General features: G+C 40.3%; 1 protein-coding gene across 1 annotated transcript; it reads right to left on the reverse strand.

Moving 5' to 3' along the window:
• Positions 1–6,427: 6,427 nt before the first annotated feature.
• On the reverse strand, positions 6,428–7,378 carry LOC114213958 (olfactory receptor-like protein DTMT). The gene has a single exon (XM_028109342.2). It carries the CDS (start codon positions 7,376–7,378, stop codon positions 6,428–6,430), a length of 951 nt encoding a protein of 316 aa, XP_027965143.2.
• Between the last annotated feature and the right edge of the window lie 12,601 nt (positions 7,379–19,979).

Raw genomic sequence — 19,979 nt, forward strand, 5'->3', positions numbered from 1 at the left:
CCGGTACCAAAAGATTGGGATCATTCCCTGCATATTTTCAGACCACAATGCTTTGAAACTAGAACTCAATCACAAGAGGAAACTCGGAAAGAACTCAAATACATGGAGGCTAAAGAGCATCCTACTAGAGAATGAATGGGTCAACCAGGAAATTAAAGAAGAATTTAAAAGATTCATGGAAACCAATGAAAATGAAAACACAACTGTCCAAAATCTTTGGGATACAGCAAAGGCAGTCCTGAGAGGAAAGTATATAGCAATACAAGCCTTTCTCAAGAAACAAGAAAGGTCTCAAATACACAATCTAACTCTACACCTAAAGGAGCTGGAGAAAGAACAGCAAATAAAGCCTAAACCCAGCAGGAGAAGAGAAATAATAAAGATCAGAGCAGAAATCAATGAAATAGAAACCAAAAGAACAGTAGAACAGATCCACGAAACTAGGAGCTGGTTCTTTGAAAGAATTAACAAGATTGATAAAGCCCTGGCCAGGCTGATCAAAAAGAAAAGAGAAATGACCCAAATCAACAAAATCATGAATGAAAGAGGAGAGATCACAACCAACACCAAAGAAATACAAACAATTATGAGAACATACCATGAGCAACTCTATGCCAGCAAATTAGATAACCTGGAAGAAATGGGTACATTCCTAGAGATGTATCAACTACCAAAACTGAACCAGGAAGAAATAGAAAACCTGAACAGACCTATAACCACTAAGGAAATTGAAGCAGTCATCAAAAATCTCCCAAGAAACAAAAGCCCAGGGCCAGATGGCTTCCCAGGGGAATTCTATCAGACATTTCAAGAAGAATTAATACCTATTCTCCTGAAACTGTTCCAAAAAATAGAAATGGAAGGAAAACTTCCAAATTCATTTTATGAGGCCACCATTACCTTGATCCCAAAACCAGACAAAGACCCCAGCAAAAAGGAGAATTACAGACCAATATCCTTGATGAACATGGATGCAAAAATTCTCACCAAAATACTAGCCAATAGGATCCAACAGTACATTAAAAGGATTACTCACCACGACCAAGTGGGATTGATCCCTGGGCTGCAAGGCTGGTTCAACATCCGCAAATCAATCAACGTGATACAATACATTAACAAAGAAAGAACAAGAATCATATGATCCTCTCAATAGATGCAGAAAAAGCATTTGACAAAGTACAGCATCCTTTCTTGATCAAAACTCTTCAGAGTATAGGGATAGAGGGTACATACCTCAATATCATAAAAGCCATCTATGAAAAACCTACAGCGAATATCATTCTCCATGGGGAAAAGCTGAGAGCTTTTCCCCTAAGGTCAGGAACGCGGCAGGGATGTCCACTCTCACCACTGCTATTCAACATAGTATTAGAAGTCCTAGCCACAGCAATCAGACAACAAAAAGAAATCAAAGGCATCCAAATCGGCAAAGAGGAAGTCAAACTCTCACTCTTTGCAGATGATATGATATTTTATGTGGAAAACCCAAAAGACTCCACCCCAAAACTGCTAGAACTCATACAGGAATTCAGTCAAGTAGCAGGCTATAAAATCAATGCACAGAAATCAGTGGCATTCCTCTACAACAACAACAAGAGAGAAGAGAGACAAATCAAGGAGTCGATCCCATTCACAATTGCACCCAAAACCATAAGATACCTAGGAATAAATTTAACCAAAGAGGCAAAGGATCTGTACTCAGAAAACTATAAAATACTCAGGAAAGAAATTGAAGAAGACACAAAGCAATGGAAAAACGTTCCATGCTCATGGATTGGGAGAACCAACATTGTGAAGATGTCAATGCTACCTAGAGCAATCTACACATTCAATGCAATCCCCAACAAAATACCATCCACTTTTTTCAAAGAAATGGAACAAATAATCCTAAAATTTGTATGGAACCAGAAGACACCCCGAATAGCCAGAGGAATATTGAAAAAGAAAAGCAAAGCTGGAGGCATCACAATTCCAGACTTCCAGCTCTATTACAAAGCTGTCATCATCAAGACAGTATGGTACTGGCACAAAAACAGACACATAGATCAATGGAACAGAATCAAGAGCCCAGAAATGGACCCTCAACTCTATGGTCAACTGATCTTTGACAAAGCAGGAAAGAATGTCCAGTGGAAAAAAGACAGTCTCTTCAACAAATGGTGTTGGGAAAATTGGACAGCCACATGCAGAAGAATGAAACCGGACCATTTCCTTACACCACACACAAAAATAGACTCCAAGTGGTTGAAAGACCTAAACGTGAGACAGGAGTCCATCCAAATCCTAAAGGAGAACACAGGTAGCAACCTCTTCGACCTCAGCCGCAGCAACTTCTTCCTAGAAACATCACCAAAGGCACGGGAAGCCAGGGCAAAAATGAACTATTGGGATTTCATCAAGATAAAAAGCTTTTGCACAGCAAAAGAAACAGTGCACAAAACAAAAAGACAACCGACAGAATGGGAGAAAATATTTGCAAATGACATATCAGATAAAGGGCTAGTATCCAAAATCTATAAAGAACTTATCAAACTCAACACTCAAAGAACAAATAATCCAATCAAGAAATGGGCAGAAGACATGAACAGACATTTTTCGAAAGAAGACATCCAAATGGCCAACAGGCCCATGAAAAAGTGCTCAACATCGCTCGGCATCAGGGAAATCCAAATCGAAACCTCAATGAGATACCACCTCACACCCGTCAGAATGGCTAAAATTAAGAAGTCAGGGAGTGACAGATTTTGGCAGGGATGTGGAGAAAGGGGAACCCTCCTACACTGTTGGTGGGAATGCAAGCTGGTGCAACCCCTCTGGAAAACAGTATGGAGGTTCCTCAAACAGTTGATATTAGAGCTACCATTCGATCCAGCAATGGCACTACTGGGTATTTACCACAAAGATAGAAATGTAGGGACCCAAAGGGGTACGTGCACCCCAATGTTTATAGCAGCAATGTCCACAATAGCCAAACTGTGGAAAGAGCCAAGATGCCCATCGACAGATGAATGGATAAAGAAGGTGTGGTATATATACACAATGGAATGTTATGCAGCCATCAAAAGGAATGAGATCTTGCCATTTGCAACGACATGGATGGAACTGGAGGGTGTTATGCTGAGTGACATAAGTCAATCAGAGAAAGACATATATCATATGACCTCACTGATATGAGGAATTCTTAATCTTAGGAACAAACTGAGGGTTGCTGGAGTGGTCGGGGGTGGGAGGGATGGGGTGGCTGGGTGATAGACATTGGGGAGGGTATGTGCTATGGTGAGCGCTGTGAATTGTGTAAGACTGTTGAATCACAGATCTGTACTTTTGAAACATATAACGCAACATATTTTAAGAAAAAAGAAAAAGAAGAAGATAGCAGGAGAGGAAGAATGAAGGGGAGTAAGTCAGAGGGGGAGACGAACCAGGAGAGATGATGGACTCTGAAAAACAAACTGAGGTTTCTAGAGGGGAGGGGGGTAGGGGGATGGGTTAGCCTGGTGATGGGTATTAAAGAGGGCACATTTTGCATGGAGCACTGGGTGTTATGAACAAACAATGAATCATGGAACACTACACCGAAACAAATGATGTAATATATGGTGATTAACATAACAATAAAAATTAAAAAGAAAATGCTTAAAAAAAACTAATGATGTAATGTATGGTGATTAACCTAACAATAAAAAAATTTTTTAAAAAATGTTCATTTTTTGGGGCGCCTGGGTGGCTCAGTTCGTTAAGTGACTGCCTTCGGCTCAGGTCATGATCCTGGAGTCCCGGGTTCGAGTCCCACATCAGGCTCCCTGCTGGGCAGGGAGTCTGCTTCTCCCTCTGAACCTCTTCCCTCTCATGCTCTCTATCTCTCATTCTCTCTCTCTCAAATAAATAAATAAAATCTTTAAAAAATTGTTCATTTATTTCCATTTTTTAACAATAAAATATCATTATATGTTATATGAACCTATTAGTTCCCCTTTCCCAATTAATATGATGGTGTAAATGAAGAGCGGAAAATGAAAGTTAATGGAACATTGTGCAACATAGTACTGAAAAATATTAAGACAACAATGGAATATCAGAATTCTACTTATACCTCCAAAAAGGTGACCCTAATTATAAAAATGTCTGGTCACCTGGGTGGCTCAGTTGGTTAAGCGACTGCCTTCGGCTCAGGTCATGATCCTGGAGTCCCAGGATCGAGTCCCCCATCGGGGTCCCTGCTCAGCAGGGAGTCTGCTTCTCCCTCTGACCCTCTTCCCTTTCATGCTATCTCTTATTCTCTCTCTCTCAAATAAATAAAATCTTTTAGAAAAAGTCTGTGCAAAAATTTGATCCATATTTAAAGTGCAAGTGTTTGTGAACAGCTCTTGCCTATTATTAAACAGAAAAAAAAAATCTAAATATCACTCCCAGTTTAATGGACCCAAGCCTAAATTCTCCACTAAACAATTCAAGAAAAAAACAAAGGACTTCACACTGACATCTTGATCAGAAGAAAAGGTGCCAGGTTTTGCTTCCAAATCAAAGGAGTTAAAAAATCCAATAATGTATTTAATGATTATTTCTATTTTCATTTAGAATTTTTTTGATATCAAGGTTAAAATATCAACTTCAGTGGCATATATTTTGAGTTATGATAGAGGCATACTCCATATATTAATAAAATAAAATACCTTTGATCATATTTCTGCAGTTGATTTTTCTTAAATCTGATATACTTTATACTCATCTACTTGAATTGCTTGGTCACTGGGATATGGCTTTAGAACTCCTGTTTTATGCTTTATGATTTTATATGAAAACAATCATAATTTAACCAGAAAAATGAAGATATGAAAGAAATATATGAAAGCACGATCAACTGACAAGTGACTGGAACTGAACAGAATGCACCATTACAATGGAAGGAGTATGATTCTATAGTCTCAAGACACAGTATAGTGTAGTCGTGAGGATCTTGGGCTGTAAGCCAAACTGTCTAGGTTCCAATCTGAACTTCTTACATGAAGTGAGACAGTAAACTAACCCTTCTATCATTTTGGCTATAGAATGGGGATAATAATAGGACCAACACCATAGAGGTGGTAGTTTAATAGATTAGAAAAATGCCTGACACATACAAAAGCACCCAACAAGTGTTTGCTATTTGTTTTCTTTTAAAGAATGATTTTTCTGATCTGGCTCAAAAAATATAATTAGAATTAAAGGATAGAATGAGGCAAGCATATGGATGGAGAGAGGGAAATAAGAGGTGCTTTTATTCATAGTGGAGAATAAGGTATATACAGAAGTTGAGGCTCCAGGAGTCTCTGTGTTCTGTGAGAAAGAAAGGTTGGATTTTATCCTTTCTTCACTTGTGTGCATCACTGAGGATTCCTGGGCAGGAAAAAAAGGAATGGTTACAGTGATGTTTTAAGAAGATAATTCCTGTGGGTGCCTGGGTGGCTCAGACAATTGAGCGGCCAACTCTTGATTTAGGCTGGGGTCATGATCTCAGGGTCATGGGATCAAAACCTGGGTTGGGACTCTGCATTCAGCAGGGAAATGACTTCAGGATTCTCTCTCTCCCTCAACCATTGCCCCTGCTCTCAGTCTTTCTCTATCTCTCTCTCTGAAGTGGATAGATAAATCTTTGAAGAAAAAGAAAGAAAGAAAAGAAAGAAAGAAGAAAGAAAGAAAGAAAGAAAGAAAGAAAGAAAGAAAGAAAGAAAGAAAGAAAGAAAGAAAGAAAGAGAAAGAAAAGAAAGAAAGAAAGAAAGAAAGAAAAAGAAAGAAAGAAAGAAAGAAAGAAAAAGAAAAAAAGAAAGAAAGAAAGAAAGAAAGAAAGAAGAAAGAAAGAAAGGGAGGGAGGGAGGGAGGGAGAGAGAGAGAGAGAGAGAGAGAAAGAAAGAAAGAAAGAAAGAAAGAAAGAAAGAAAGAAAGAAAGAAAGGAAGGAAGGAAGGAAGGAAGAAGAAAGAAAGAAAGAAAGAAAGAAAGAAAGAAAGAAAGAAAGAAAGAAAGAAAGAAAGAAAGAAAGAAAGAAGAAAGAAAGAAAGAAAGAAAGAAAGAAAAAGAAAGAAAGAAAAGGAAAGAAAAGAAAGAAAGAAAGAAAGAAAGAAAGAAAGAAAAAGAAAGAAGAAGAAAATTCCTAAATTGAAAGGAATAAAGTATTTTGCACAAAGGAATATAAATCTTATTTTCAAACTTCAATTCCACCTGGCAAGAGGGAAATAAGGATTCAGAGCAGACTGGTTTCCCACCCTCAACTCTACCTCAGAACAGCTAAGTCGTCATCACAGTTGCATATTTGCCTTTAGCATGGGGTTTTATTTGAACAAAAAGTTTGATGACTTTAAAATTGAAGGGAAAAAGCCACTGATTTAGAGTAATACCCCATTATCAACATTACTATACCCACTGAATTAAATAATGTAAAAATCTCAATTGTTACCATTTTAGAGAGAAAGATTCTTTCTTTTTCCAAAAGACTCTTCCCAGGGCTCCCTTCATGTCTCTGTTCCTCAGGCTGTAGATGAAGGGGTTCAGCATGGGGGTGACCACAGTGTACATCATAGCCATCACAGTCTCCTTAAGAGTAGAATTATTAGTTGATGGGCACAAGTAGAGACCAATAACTGTCCCATAGAAGAGAGACACCACAGAGAGGTGGGAGCCACAGGTGGAGAAGGCCTTGCGGATGCCCCTGGCAGAAGGGACCTTCAGGATGGAGGACACAATCCGTGCATAAGACATGATGATGAGGAGGAAGGGGATGACAAGAATGAGCCCTCCCATGATAAATATCACCAACTCATTAACTCGAGTGTCAGAGCAGGCCAGCTTCAGCAGAGCAGACATATCACAGAAAAAGTGGGGGATTGTGTGGTCTGCACAAAACCACAATCTGGCCATGAGCAGAGTGTGTAACATAGCATGGAACATGGTCAGCACCCAGGAAAGCACCACCAGGGAGAGACAGAGCTTGGGGCTCATGATGGTGGTGTAGTGCAGAGGGAAGCAGATGGCCACATAGCGGTCATAGGCCATGGCCACCAGGAGGAAGCTCTCCAGGTCTGCAAAAAGCAAGAAGAAGTACATCTGGGTCAGGCAGCCAGCATAGGAGATGGATGGGACTTGGCTCTGCATGTTCTGCAGCAATTTGGGCATTGTGACAGAAGAGAAGCACAGGTCAGAGAAGGACAAATTGCTGAGAAACAAATACATGGGCGTGTGGAGGTGGGAGTCCAGGCGAATGAGGACAATGATGAGAAGGTTCCCCAGGACGGTGGTAACATACATGGCCAGGAACAAGGCATAGAACAGATTCCACTGCTCTGGCTTGATGGGCAGACCCAGAAGGAGGAAATCTGAGACAACAGTTTGGTTCCTCTCTGTCATTCTGTGACTCTATTATATTTATGAAGAAAATACAGACCTTAAAATCCAAGTATAAGAAATAAATATAAGTCTATTGCATTTGCCCTGTTGTCAAAGGTGGATGAGTGAGAATTTAGGCACAGGTGGCAGCTGGCTCTATTAAAACTACCTCATCAAAATCTCCAATGATATCCAAGTCTCTAAATCAGATGACAGCACATTTAACACCAATGATCACTTCTTCCTTTGTAAAACTCTCTTGTCTCTCGGTAGTGGTGATACCTCAGCTTCATGTTTTTTCCCGCCTGCCTTGCAATGCCTTCACTGAGTCCTTAGAAAGCTCCCCTTGCCCGGTCATCATTTAAATATTGGTGGTCCTCAGAATATTGTCCTTCTATGCTTACCCTAAATATAACGATGAATCCCAAATGTATTTATTCAGCCCACATAGCTCATCTGAACTACAGACCTGGGTGTTCAGCTCTCTGATGACCCTGTGTGTCTCACACTCACTCTGAAACCAATCTTTCTGAAATTTAGTTTCTTGTCTTCCTTGCCCTGTAGATGTTCCACTCCCAGTAGCTCTAACCCAGTGACTGGCAGTACCACCTACAAGGTACTCAAGCCAGACTGAGAGCCATCCTTGACTCCTTCCTCTCTTCATGCTTGTCGCTCATTTACTGTATGTTACCAGTCTCCCTTTTTGCTCACTTTTCATATAGGCCCTGCTACCCATCCCACAGCCATCATTTAGGTCACTCAACTTTTCTCACCTGAACCATCACAACAAATCTGGTCTCTTCACATTTACTTTCACTGCCTTCCATCCCATTGACATTATCCAGAATTGTTCTTTTATAACTCAAACTTGCTTGTGCCACTATTCTAATTGAAGAATTTCCTCTTTCCATTAACATAAAGTCCAAAATGGTTAACAAGACCCACAAAACCCTTTTACTTCATCAGATCAATTAGCTCATGCCTAATTTTCTCTCCACTTCACGCATACCAATTATTTCTGATTTTCTCAAAGGTATCCTGTTGTCACCCACCATATCACATCATGTTTTCCATTACCTGACACATGCTGTCTGCATCTCATTCCATCCTGTCTCCTAGGAATTCACCCAGACCATTAAATAGGGATTATTTGCTCTTTACTAGATTTTAAGGAAAGGGAAATGTTCTATCTTGTTCATTGCTGAAGCCTAAAATCTAGACCAAAGTGTGGAGAAAGAAAGAAAAAGAAAGAAAGAAAGAAGGAAAGAAAGAAAGAAAGAAAGAAAGAGAAAGAAAGAAAGAAAGAAAGAAAGAAAGGAACGAAGGAAGAAAGAAAGAAAGAAAGAAAGAAAGAAAGAAAGAAAGAAAGAAAGAAAGAAAGAAAGAAAGAAAGAAAGAGAAAGAAAGAAAGAAAGAAAGGAACGAAGGAAGAAAGAAAGAAAGAAAGAAAGAAAGAAAAAGAAAGAAAGAAAGAAAGAAAGAAAGAAAGAAAGAAAGAGAAAGAAAGAAAGACAGGAAGGAAGAAAGAAAGAAAGAAAGAAAGAAAGAAAGAAAGAAGAAAGAAAGAAAGAAAGAAAGAAAGAAAGAAAGAAAGAAAGAAGGAAAGAAAGAAAGAAAAAGAAAGAAAGAAAGAGAGAGAAAGAAAGAAAGGAAGGAAGGAAGGAAGGAAGGAAGGAAGGAAGAAAGAAAGAAAGAAAGAAAGAAAGAAAGAAAGAAAGAAAGAAAGAAAGAAAGAAAGAAAGAAAGAAGAAAGAAAAAGGAAGGAAGGAAGGAAGAGGAAAGGAAAGAAAATGTATGCCACTCAAGAGATTTCCTATTTGTTTCAACAGACACCAAAAATTTTGGAGGTTGAAACATCCATTGACATTGAGCCTTTCCAAATCTGAGCTCCCTTATCTAAATCTGTTGTATTGATTTCCAGATACTGCACTGCAGACTGTCCAGAATTTCTCTCCTTGGGTCAACATACTACCCCATCTCAAGGTATCCTGCTCTATGTCTTACACTAATCTACCCAGACTACAATGCTATCATTTTTTCCTTAAGATTTACCCCACACAATATCAATATTGATGTGGGAAGAAATGAGACAGATGTGGAAATTGAGAGATCATGGAAAAGAAAAAGGAATGAGGATAATTTCTAATCTCTTGGATCTAGTTTCTGGTCTCCTCCAGATACCCTTCCCACAATGTGAGTCAGGACTGACAAAAAACAAGAGCATTTCAGGATGAGAAAAATATCTCCTAACCCTGAAGAGAGAGGAATGAACTCATTGCAGGACATTCACCAAGATCTTGGGGCTTAAACCAGGCATATGCATGTGTTTTCACACTTGGACAGAGGAAAGAAAGATCTGTTTCTATGTATTACTGGGGGAAGGATCCATCTCTGACTCCTCAGGAATTTCCTTTTCTGGAAAATAAGTAGGATCCATCTATTGTATAAAATACCTGACTGAGAGCCCAAAACAGTCAGATATCACTTAAAAATGCTGCCATTGAGGAGCCATCTGAACTTTACCTACTCCTTTCATTTCTTTACATCTTACCTGCTTCAGCTTCAAAATGCCAGACTGGCTTTTTCCCTGTCTATCTCCCAAAACTACTGTAAACTGAAATCTCTTTTGAGAAATCTCTTTGAAAAACATAAAGTACTCTGTTGTGAAATACTTACAAGTACTATTTTAAATAGATATTGAATCTGGTGACACTAATGAAGCTATTTCTAGAATGTTGAGCATTTTTTAAAATTTAGACTGCCTGAAGAACAATCCCAGAGAGTCACATCATAAAACCTCAGTAACCTGAATGCTAAGGTTAGAAGAAGCCTGAGGCATGTACCCTCCAGCCTAACTTACCAAGTATGTCTCAAGGTGACCAGGACTTTTGCCCAGGACCCCTCACTCTTTTATTCATTATAAGCTCATGGAGACTCAGACTCTGTAGTCATTACCTGAGTCTACACCAACCCTTCTCATTTCTTTCATTTTGTCTTCCTGGGCCTGGGGGACATTGGGTCCCAGTGGAACCTACGCCTTGCAGGGTGGGGGGGAAACATTAATAACAAACAAAGTAAATTCCAAACCTCCCTGGGATAAATCCCCTAAGATGTCTAAAGCAGGGATTTCTTAATTACTGGCCATCTTTAGGTAGTGGGACAGGCCACAGAGGAAACAGCTCATGCCCTAGTCCCACCAGGAATGCTGCCCTAGTTACCACAGTCTAGAAGATTTCTCCCTTCTTTGACTTCATTATTTTCACTCCTGAAGTATTTGCCTTCTGAAGTACTTAAGCATGATAACCTATTTTTCTGGATAGTCCAATTATTGCTTCAAAGATCATCCTGAAAACAGGAAAAGAATTGTTCTTTGTTGATCAACTTATTTAATAATTGAGTCCCATAATTTATCTCTGCTACATTTAGGAAAAGTAACCGTGACTTATTTCCACACATCACTCGTCACTTAATGATGAAATCTAATCATAGTCTGTAAACACAGTGCAGTCACTAACTCCTTACTTTCCTAGTCACTCCCAGCCACATTTGACGACTGTGTCTTGGATCTTGGATCTCTGTGAGGCAACTGGATGAAAGGGATAGATGGAAAGAAAATGGTGTTCTCAGCAAACTAAATAATATGTGCAAAGATTTAAGAATTAAAGATAACATGGCATACTCAGGAAATTTGAGGAAGTTCAGCATGACTATCACATATTGTTGAGGGAGAGAATGCGAGGGCTGGGATGAGAGAGTCAGGCGGAGGCCTGGTCAGGCAAGATCTTATAAGGTGTGTTACGAAGGCCATCTTCATCCTCAGCAAAACATCTCTAAATGGTTTTAAAGGGAATTACAGATTCACATTTCATTTTTAGGACAGTAATTCAAATTAAAGGAGAACACACTAGCATTAAAAATGAGGAAGGCAGAGAAATCATTAAAAGGCTATTTAAATTTTTTTAAATTTTTTATTGTTATGTTAATCACCATACATTACATCATTAGTTTTTGATGTAGTGTTCCATGATTCATTATGCATAAAACCCAGTGCTCCACGCAGAATGTGCCCTCTTTAATACCCATCACCAGGCTAACCTATCCCCCCACCCCCTCCCCTTTAGAACCCTCAGTTTTTTTTTTCAGAGTAAAAGGCTATTTTAGTACCCCAGGTCAGAGATAATGGTTACTTGAATCCAGGTAGTAGCAACAGGGTTTCAAAGTGGATATATTAGAAGAATGTGTCACCTACAAATACCACTAAGTGTTTTAACCAAACTAATATTTCTTGACATGAGTCTCTTTGGAAATAAAATAAACAAATCTCTCTATCCACATAGAATATAGTGGGTTGCACCAAGCAATGTGCCTGCTGCAATGATCACTTAAAAATAAATAAATAAATAAATTTTTAAATCATGAAAGGCATCAAAGAGTTGCAAAAGCAACAAAAACTACATAAATTAAAGTTTCAGAGAGAGACAGAATGTTCTGAGATTAGGTGAGTACAACTGGCTAATTTTATGTTAAAGGCTATTTCCTGAGTCTGGGTACAGACTGAGACAGAGGATATCTGCTAGGGAAATAGGAAGCATCAAAGCTTATAGCAGTTGTTCAGTACTGGAAATTTGAGGGGACATAAATACATAGCTGGTTTTCCTCAGGGGACATTTGATGAATCTGGTGCAATTCTAGGGAGTGAGGACAAGTTTTTAAAAAGGCAACATAAAATGTCTTACAGTCTTTCAGGACTGAAAACCACGATTCATCAAAGGAAGAGGTCTTCTTCAAACACATGTCTGGCCTTTCTCTCAAGATTATTTGCCAAATTTTGAAGTTTCATGGAGAAAGAGGCTAAAGACCTAGGGGGAAAAAACTCTAAAGAGACTCTCCCATTATCTTTTAAAGCTGAGGAACTCATCAGGTTCTCAATCAAAAGCCTAGGAAAGGGGCGCCTGGGTGGCTCAGTCCATTAAGCGGCTGCCTTCAGCTCAGGTCATGATCCCAGGGTCCTGGGATCGAGCCCAGCATCGGGCTCCCCACTCAGCGGAAAGCCTGCTTCTCCCTCTCCCACTCTCCCTGCTTGTGTTCCTGCTCTCGCTGTCTCTCTCTCTGTCAAATAAATAAATTAAAAAAAAATCTTAAAAAAAAGCCTAGGAGAAACACACCCTAGGAAGTAGTAAGTCTTGTAACCCAGCCTTAACCCAAAATCAATCCCTGGTTGTAATGAAGTGATCAACCCATTCACCATATCTGCATATCAGGAAAGGGAGAACCATCTCTGTTAGAAGATGACATCATCCAGAGTCAAAGCAGTGCTAATGGTAATAACATCCAGCATACAATAAAAAAGACCAGAAATAGGGAAGAGGCAAAATACTGTGGCCAATAATAAAGAAAAAAAGAAAATAAAGGAGGAAGAAGAGAAAGAAGAAAAGAAGCAGCAAAGATAAGCTGATTTTAGAGTGTCAGATAAGGAATTTAAAATACAGCAATTAATATCTGAGAATAATAAAGGGATGCATAGTTTTCACCAGGAAATGACATACATAAAAAGAAATCAGTGGACATCCTAGAAGTGAAAAATAGAGTATCTGGAATTAAGAATTCAGTGGATGAGTTTAACAGCAGACTGGAAATGGCAGGATACAGAATTAATAAGCTAGAAGACATGTCAATATAAAATACCAAAACGGAAGGAGGCGGAGCAAGATGGCAGAGGAGTAGGAGACCTAGATTTCGTCTGGTCTCAGGAATTCAGCTGCATAGGGATCAAACCATTATGAACACCTACGAACTCAAAGGAGATCGAAGAGGAGAGTAGCAACAACTCTCTGAACAGAGAAGCGACCACTTACTGGAAGTCGGGCCACTGCTCCTCCAGCAGGGACCCCACAAGCAGCAGAGCTGGGGAGACTCCCCTTCCTTCCCAGGGAGGAGCGGCGCGGGAGCGCACCACAGGGATCTGCTGGGTTTGGAGACTCCACACGGGGTCGGGTGCCAGAGATAGCAATGCTCGGTCACAGGCCGGGTGAGCACGGGGTGCGGCCAGAGACCAGGGAGACGGGAGTAACTGACTGCTTTTCTCTGGGGGCACACTGAGGAGCGGAGCCCCGAGTTCTCGGCTCCTCCAGGTGGAGATTGGGAGGCCACCATTTTTGCCCTGGTCCTCCAAAGCTGTACCGAGAGCTTGCAGGGAACAAAAGCTCCTGAGAGCAAACCGGAGCAGCTTCTTTAGCCCGGACTGACAAGGGCGGGGCAATTCAGCCTCCGCAAAGACATTTGGAAACCACAGCAACAGGTCCCTCCCCCAGAACAAACAAAAACTACAGGAATTTGCAAACACGAAACCAGTCCTCCAAAAAATATTGAAAGGGGTCCTCTAAGCAAAGAGAGAGCCTAAAAGCAGCAAAGATCAGAAAGGAACACAGACAACATACAGTAACAGTCACCTTACAGGCAATACAATGGAACTAAATTCATACATTTCAATAGTTACCCTGAATGTAAATGGGCTCAATGCCCCAATCAAAAGACACAGGCTATCAGATTGGATTAAAAAACAAGACCCATCCATATGCTGTCTGCAAGAGACTCATTTTAGATCCAAAGACACCCCCAGATTGAAAGTGAGGGGGTGGAAAACCATTTACCATGCTAATGGACACTAAAAGAAAGCTGGGATGGCAATACATATATCACACAAACTAGATTTTAAAACAAAGACTGTAATAAGAGATGAGGAAAGACACTATATCCTACTTAAGGTGTCTATCCAACAAGAAGATCTAACAATTGTAAATATCTATGCCCCTAACCTGGGAGCAGCCAATTATATAAGGCAATTAATAACAAAAGCAAAGAAGCACATTGACAACAATACAATAGCGGGGGAATTTAACACCCCCCTGACTGAAATGGGCAGATCATCTAAGCAAAAGATCAACAAGGAAATAAAGACTTTAAATGACACACTGGACCAAATGGACTTCACAGACATATTCAGAACATTCCAACCCAAACCAACGGAATACACATTCTTCTCTAGTGCCCATGGAACAGTCTCCAGAATTGATCACATCTTAGGTCACAAATCAGGTCTCAACCAGTACCAAAAGACTGGGATCATTCCCTGCATATTTTCAGACCACAATGCTTTGAAACTAGAACTCAATCACAGGAGGAAAGTCGGAAAGAACTCAAATACATGGAGGCTAAAGAGCATCCTACTAAAGAATGAATGGGTCAACCAGGAAATTAAAGAAGAATTAAAAAAATTCATGGAAACCAATGAAAATGAAAACACAACTGTCCAAAATCTTTGGGATGCAGCAAAGGCAGTCCTGAGAGGAAAGTATATAGCAAAGAAGCCATTCTCAGGAAACAAGATAGGTCTCAAATACACAACCTAACCCTACACCTAAAGGAGCTGGAGAAAGAACAGCAAATAAAGCCTAAACCCAGCAGGAGAAGAGAAATAATAAAGATCAGAGCAGAAATCAATGAACTAGAAACCAAAAGAACAGTAGAACAGATCCACGAAACTAGGAGCTGGTTCTTTGAAAGAATTAACAAGATTGATAAAGCCCTGGCCAGGCTGATCAAAAAGAAAAGAGAAATGACCCAAATCAACAAAATCATGAATGAAAGAGGAGAGAACACAACCAACACCAAAGAAATACAAACAATTATAAGAACATATTATGAGCAACTCTATGCCAGCAAATTAGATAACCTGGAAGAAATAAGTGCATTCCTAGAGATGTATCAACTACCAAAATTGAACCAGGAAGAAATAGAAAACCTGAACAGACCTATAACCACTAAGGAAATTGAAGCAGTCATAAAAATCTCCCAAGAAACAAAAGCCCAGGGCCAGATGGCTTCCCAGGGGAATTCTATCAGACATTTCAAGAAGAATTAATACCTATTCTCCTGAAACTGTTCGAAAAAATAGAAATGGAAGGAAAACTTCCAAACTCATTTTATGAGGCCACCATTACCTTGATCCCAAAACCAGTCAAAGACCCCATCACAAAGGAGAATTACAGACCCATATCCTTGATGAACATGGATGCAGAAATTCTCACCAAAATACTAGCCAATAGGATCCAACCGTACATTAAAAGGATTATTCACCACGACCAAGTGGGATTTATCCCTGGGCTGCAAGGCTGGTTCAACATCCGCAAATCAATCAACGTGATACAATACATTAACAAAAGAAAGAACAAGAATCATATGATCTTCTCAATAGATGCAGAAAAAGCATTTCACAAAGTACAGCATCCTTTCTTGATCAAAACTCTTCAGAGTATAGGGATAGAGGGTACATATCTCACTATCATAAAAGCCGTCTACGAAAAACCTACAGCGAGTATCATTCTCAATGGGGAAAGCTGAGAGATTTTCCCCTAAGGTCAGGAACGCGGCAGGGATGTCCACTCTCACCACTGCTATTCAACATAGTATTAGAAGTCCTAGCCACAGCAATCAGACAACAAAAAGAAATCAAAGGCATCCAAATCTCTCCTCTTTCATTCATGATTTTGTTGATTTGGGTCATTTCTCTTTTCTTTTTGATCAGTCTGGCCAGGGGTTTATCAGTCTTGTTAATTCTTTCAAAGAACCAGCTCCTAGTTTCATTGATCTGTTCTACTATTCTTTTGGTTTCTAGTTCATTGATTTCTGCTCTGATCTTTATTATTTCTCTTCTCCTGCTGGGTTTAGGCTTTATTTGCTGTTCTTTCTCCAACTCCTTTAGGTGTAGGGTTAGGTTGTGTATTTGAGACCTTTCTTGTTTCTTGAGAAAGGCTTGTATTGCTATATACTTTCCTCTCAGGACTGCCTTTGCTGTATCCCAAAGATTTTGGACAGGTGTGTTTTCATTTTCCTTGATTTCCATGAATTTTTTTAAATCTTCTTTAATTTCCTGGTTGACCCATTCATTCTTTAGTAGGATGCTCTTTAGTCTACATGTATTTGAGTTCTTTCCGACTTTCCTTTTGTGATTGAATTCTAGTTTCAAAGCATTGTGGTCTGAAAATATGCAGGGAATGATCCCAATCTTTTGGTACCGGTTGAGACCTGATTTGTGACCTAGGATGTGATCAATTCTGGAGAATGTTCCATGGGCACTAGAGAAGAATGTGTATTCCGTTGGTTTGGGTTGGAATGTTCTGAATATGTCTGTGAAGTCCATTTGGTCCAGTGTGTCATTTAAAGTCTTTATTTCCTTGTTGATCTTTTGCTTAGATGATCTGTCCTTTTCAGTCAGGGGGGTGTTAAAGTCCCCCCCCCATTATTGTATTGTTGTCAATGTGTTTCTTTGCTTATGGTATTAATTGCCTTATATAATTGGCTGCTCCCATGTTCGGGGCATAGATATTTACAATTGTTAGATCTTCTTGTTGGATAGACACTTTAAGTAGGATATAGTGTCCTTCATCATCTCTTATTGCAGTCTTTGTTTTAAAATCTAGTTTGTGTGATATATATATTGCCATCCCAGCTTTCTTTTGGTGTCCATTAGCATGGTGAATGGTTTTCCACCCCCTCACTTTCAATCTGGGGGTGTCTTTGGATCTAAAATGAGTCTCTTGCAGACAGCATATGGATGGGTCTTGTTTTTTAATCCAATCTGATAGCCTGTGTCTTTTGATTGGGGCATTGAGCCCATTTACATTCAGGGTAACTATTGAAAGGTATGAATTTAGTTCCATTGTATTGCCTGTAAGGTGACTGTTAACTGTATGTTGTCTGTGTTCCTTTCTGATCTTTGCTGCTTTTAGGGTTTCTCTTTGCTTAGAGGACCCCTTTCAATATTTCTTGGAGGGCTGGTTTCGTGTTTGCAATTTCCTTTAGTTTTTGTTTGTTCTGGAAGCTTTTTATCTCTCCTTCAATTTTCAAGGGCAGCCTAGCTGGATATAGTATTCTTGGCTGCATATTTTTCTCATTTAGTGCTCTGAAGTATCTTGCCAGTCCTTTCTGGCCTGCCAGGTCTCTGTGGATAGGTCTGTTGCCAATCTCATGTTTCTACCATTGTATGTTACATATCTCTTCTCCCGAGCTGCTTTCAGGATTTTCTCTTTGTCTCTGAGACTCGTAAGTTTTACTATTAGATGTCGGGGTGTTGACCTATTATTATTGATTTTAGAGGGGTTCTTTGTGCCTCCTGGATTTTGATGCCTGTTTTCTTCCTCACATTAGGGAAGTTCTCTGTTATTATTTGCTCCAATATACCTTCTGCCCCTCTTTCTCTTTCTTTTTCTTCTGGGATCCCAATTATTCTAATGTTGTTTCGTCTTATCGTATCACTTATCTCTCGAATTCTGCCCTCGTGATCCTGTAGTTGTTTCTCCCTCTTTTTCTTAGCCTCTTTATTTTCCATCATTTGGTCTTCTATATCACTGATTCTCTCTTCTGCCCTATTTATCCTAGCAGTTAGTGCTCCCATTTTTGATTGCACCTCATCAATAGCCTTTTTGATTTCGACTTGGTTAGATTTTAGTTCTTTTATTTCTCCAGAAAGGGTTCCTCTATTAACTTCCACGCTTTTCTCAAGCCCAGCTAGTATCTTTAAAGTCATGATTCTGAACTCTAGGTCCGACATCGTACTAATGTCCGTATTGAAGAGGTCCCTGGCTGATGGTACTACCTCTTGTTCTATTTGCTGAGGTGATTTTTTTCGTCCTGTCATTTTGTGCAGAGGAGAATAGATGAATGAGAGAACAAAATGCTAACAGGTTTACAACGTCCCCAGCAAATATACTGTATACAAATCAGAAAAGACCTGAAACCAGGGGAAAAGAAAGGGAAAGAAAGAAAAAAGAAAGAGAAAGAAAAAAAAAAGAAAAAAAGATAAAAACAAAAACAGAACAATACAAAAAAAGCAGAATATGATCAAATATGATCAGGCTAGTGCATAGATCAGTGCCACACACTAGATTTTGGGCGTATTTTGGTCTGTTAGAAAAAAGTGCCTCCTAAAATTTTAAAGGAAGAAAGACATATATGTACAAAATAAGGGTCGATACAATGAAGGGATGGAAGATGACTGTAAAGATGAAAATTATAAAAGATTTTATAAAAGGACTTGATAAGATAAGAAGTTGTTTGAAAAAAGAAAGAAGATTAAAAAAAAAAGTAAAAAGGGAGAGAATGTGATCAGGCAGGAAACTAGAACAGAGCCATACACTAGTGATTTAGGGTATATTTTTATCTGTTAGAAGAAACTGTATCTCAAAATTTTAAAGAGAGAACAACTTATATATATATGCCAAAAATAAGGGTAACTAGCATGAAGGGATAAAATATGACTCTAAAAATGAAAAATAAAAAAAAATTTTTTTTTTAAAAGAGATTGATAAGATGTTGGTTGAAAAAGGGAAAAAGAAAAAAAAACAGTTAACAAAAATTAACTTTGATGAACTAATGAATCATGGTAAAAAAAAAGCCATGAATTCTATGTGTAGTATTCCCCTAGCGCTGGAGTTCTCCCGTTCTCCTTGATCAGTAAACTTGGTCTTGGCTTGCTGGCTATTCGTGCTGATCTTCTGGGGGAGGGGCCTGTTGCTGTGGTTTCCAAATGTCTTTGCCGGAGGCTGAATTGCCCCGCCCTTTTCGGTCCGGGCTAAGCAAGCTGCTCGGGTTTGATCTCAGGAGCTTTTGTTCCCTGCAAGCTCTCCGTACAGCCTTGGAGGACCAGGGCAAAAATGGTGGCCTCCCAATCTCCACCCGGAGGAGCTGAGAATTCGGGGCCCCGCTCCTCAGTGCACCCACAGCGAAAAGCAGTCACTCCCTTGTCCCCGGTCTCCGGCCGCTTTCCGTGCTCACCCGGCCTGTGACCGAGCGTTGCTATTTCTGGCACCCGACCCCGTGTGGAGTCTCCAAACCCAGCAGATCCCTGCGGTGCGTTCCCGCGCCGCTCCTCCCGGGGGAGGAAGGGGAGTCTCCCCAGCTGTGCTGCCTGTTGGTTCCCTGCTGGAGGAGCAGTGGCCCGACTGCGCCGCGGATCACAGTTTATGGCAACCCCAAGCTGAGAGCCTGTGCCTCGGTTCTGTCTCTGCAGCTGGCTTCCCCGCTCCGATCCCTGGGAGCTCTGCCGCACTCAGGTACCCCCGGTCTTTCTGTGACCCCAGGGGTCCTGAGACCACACTGTCCCGCGAGGGTTCCACCCCCCGCTTAGGCACTGCAGCGATGTCCCTCAGCGGAGCCAACTTCTAACAGTTCAGATTTTGTGCTCTGCGGCTCTATCACTTGCCAGAAGCGGCCGGCGGAGGCCCCTCCCCCGCCGTCTATCCTCCCGAATATCGCCTCGGATTCACTTCTCCGCACGTCCTACCTTCCAGTAAGTGGTCGCTTCTCTGTTCAGATAGTTGTTGCTACTCTCCTCTTTGATCTCCTGTTGAGTTCGTCGGTGTTCAGAATGGTTTGATCCCTATTCAGCTGAATTCCTGAGACCAGACGAAATCTAGGTCTCCTACTCCTCCTCCATCTTGCTCCGCCCCCTGATATGAGGAATTCTTAATCTCAGGAAACAAACTGAGTGTTACTGGAGTGGTTGGGGGTGGGAGGGATGGGGTGGCTGGGTGATAGACATTGGGGAGGGTATGTGCTACAGTGA

The sequence above is a fragment of the Eumetopias jubatus genome, unplaced genomic scaffold (genome assembly GCF_037043125.1).
Source record: "Eumetopias jubatus isolate StellerSeaLion01/CBP00866 unplaced genomic scaffold, mEumJub1_p1.0 scaffold_10, whole genome shotgun sequence".
In the NCBI taxonomy this organism is placed as follows: domain Eukaryota; kingdom Metazoa; phylum Chordata; class Mammalia; order Carnivora; family Otariidae; genus Eumetopias; species Eumetopias jubatus.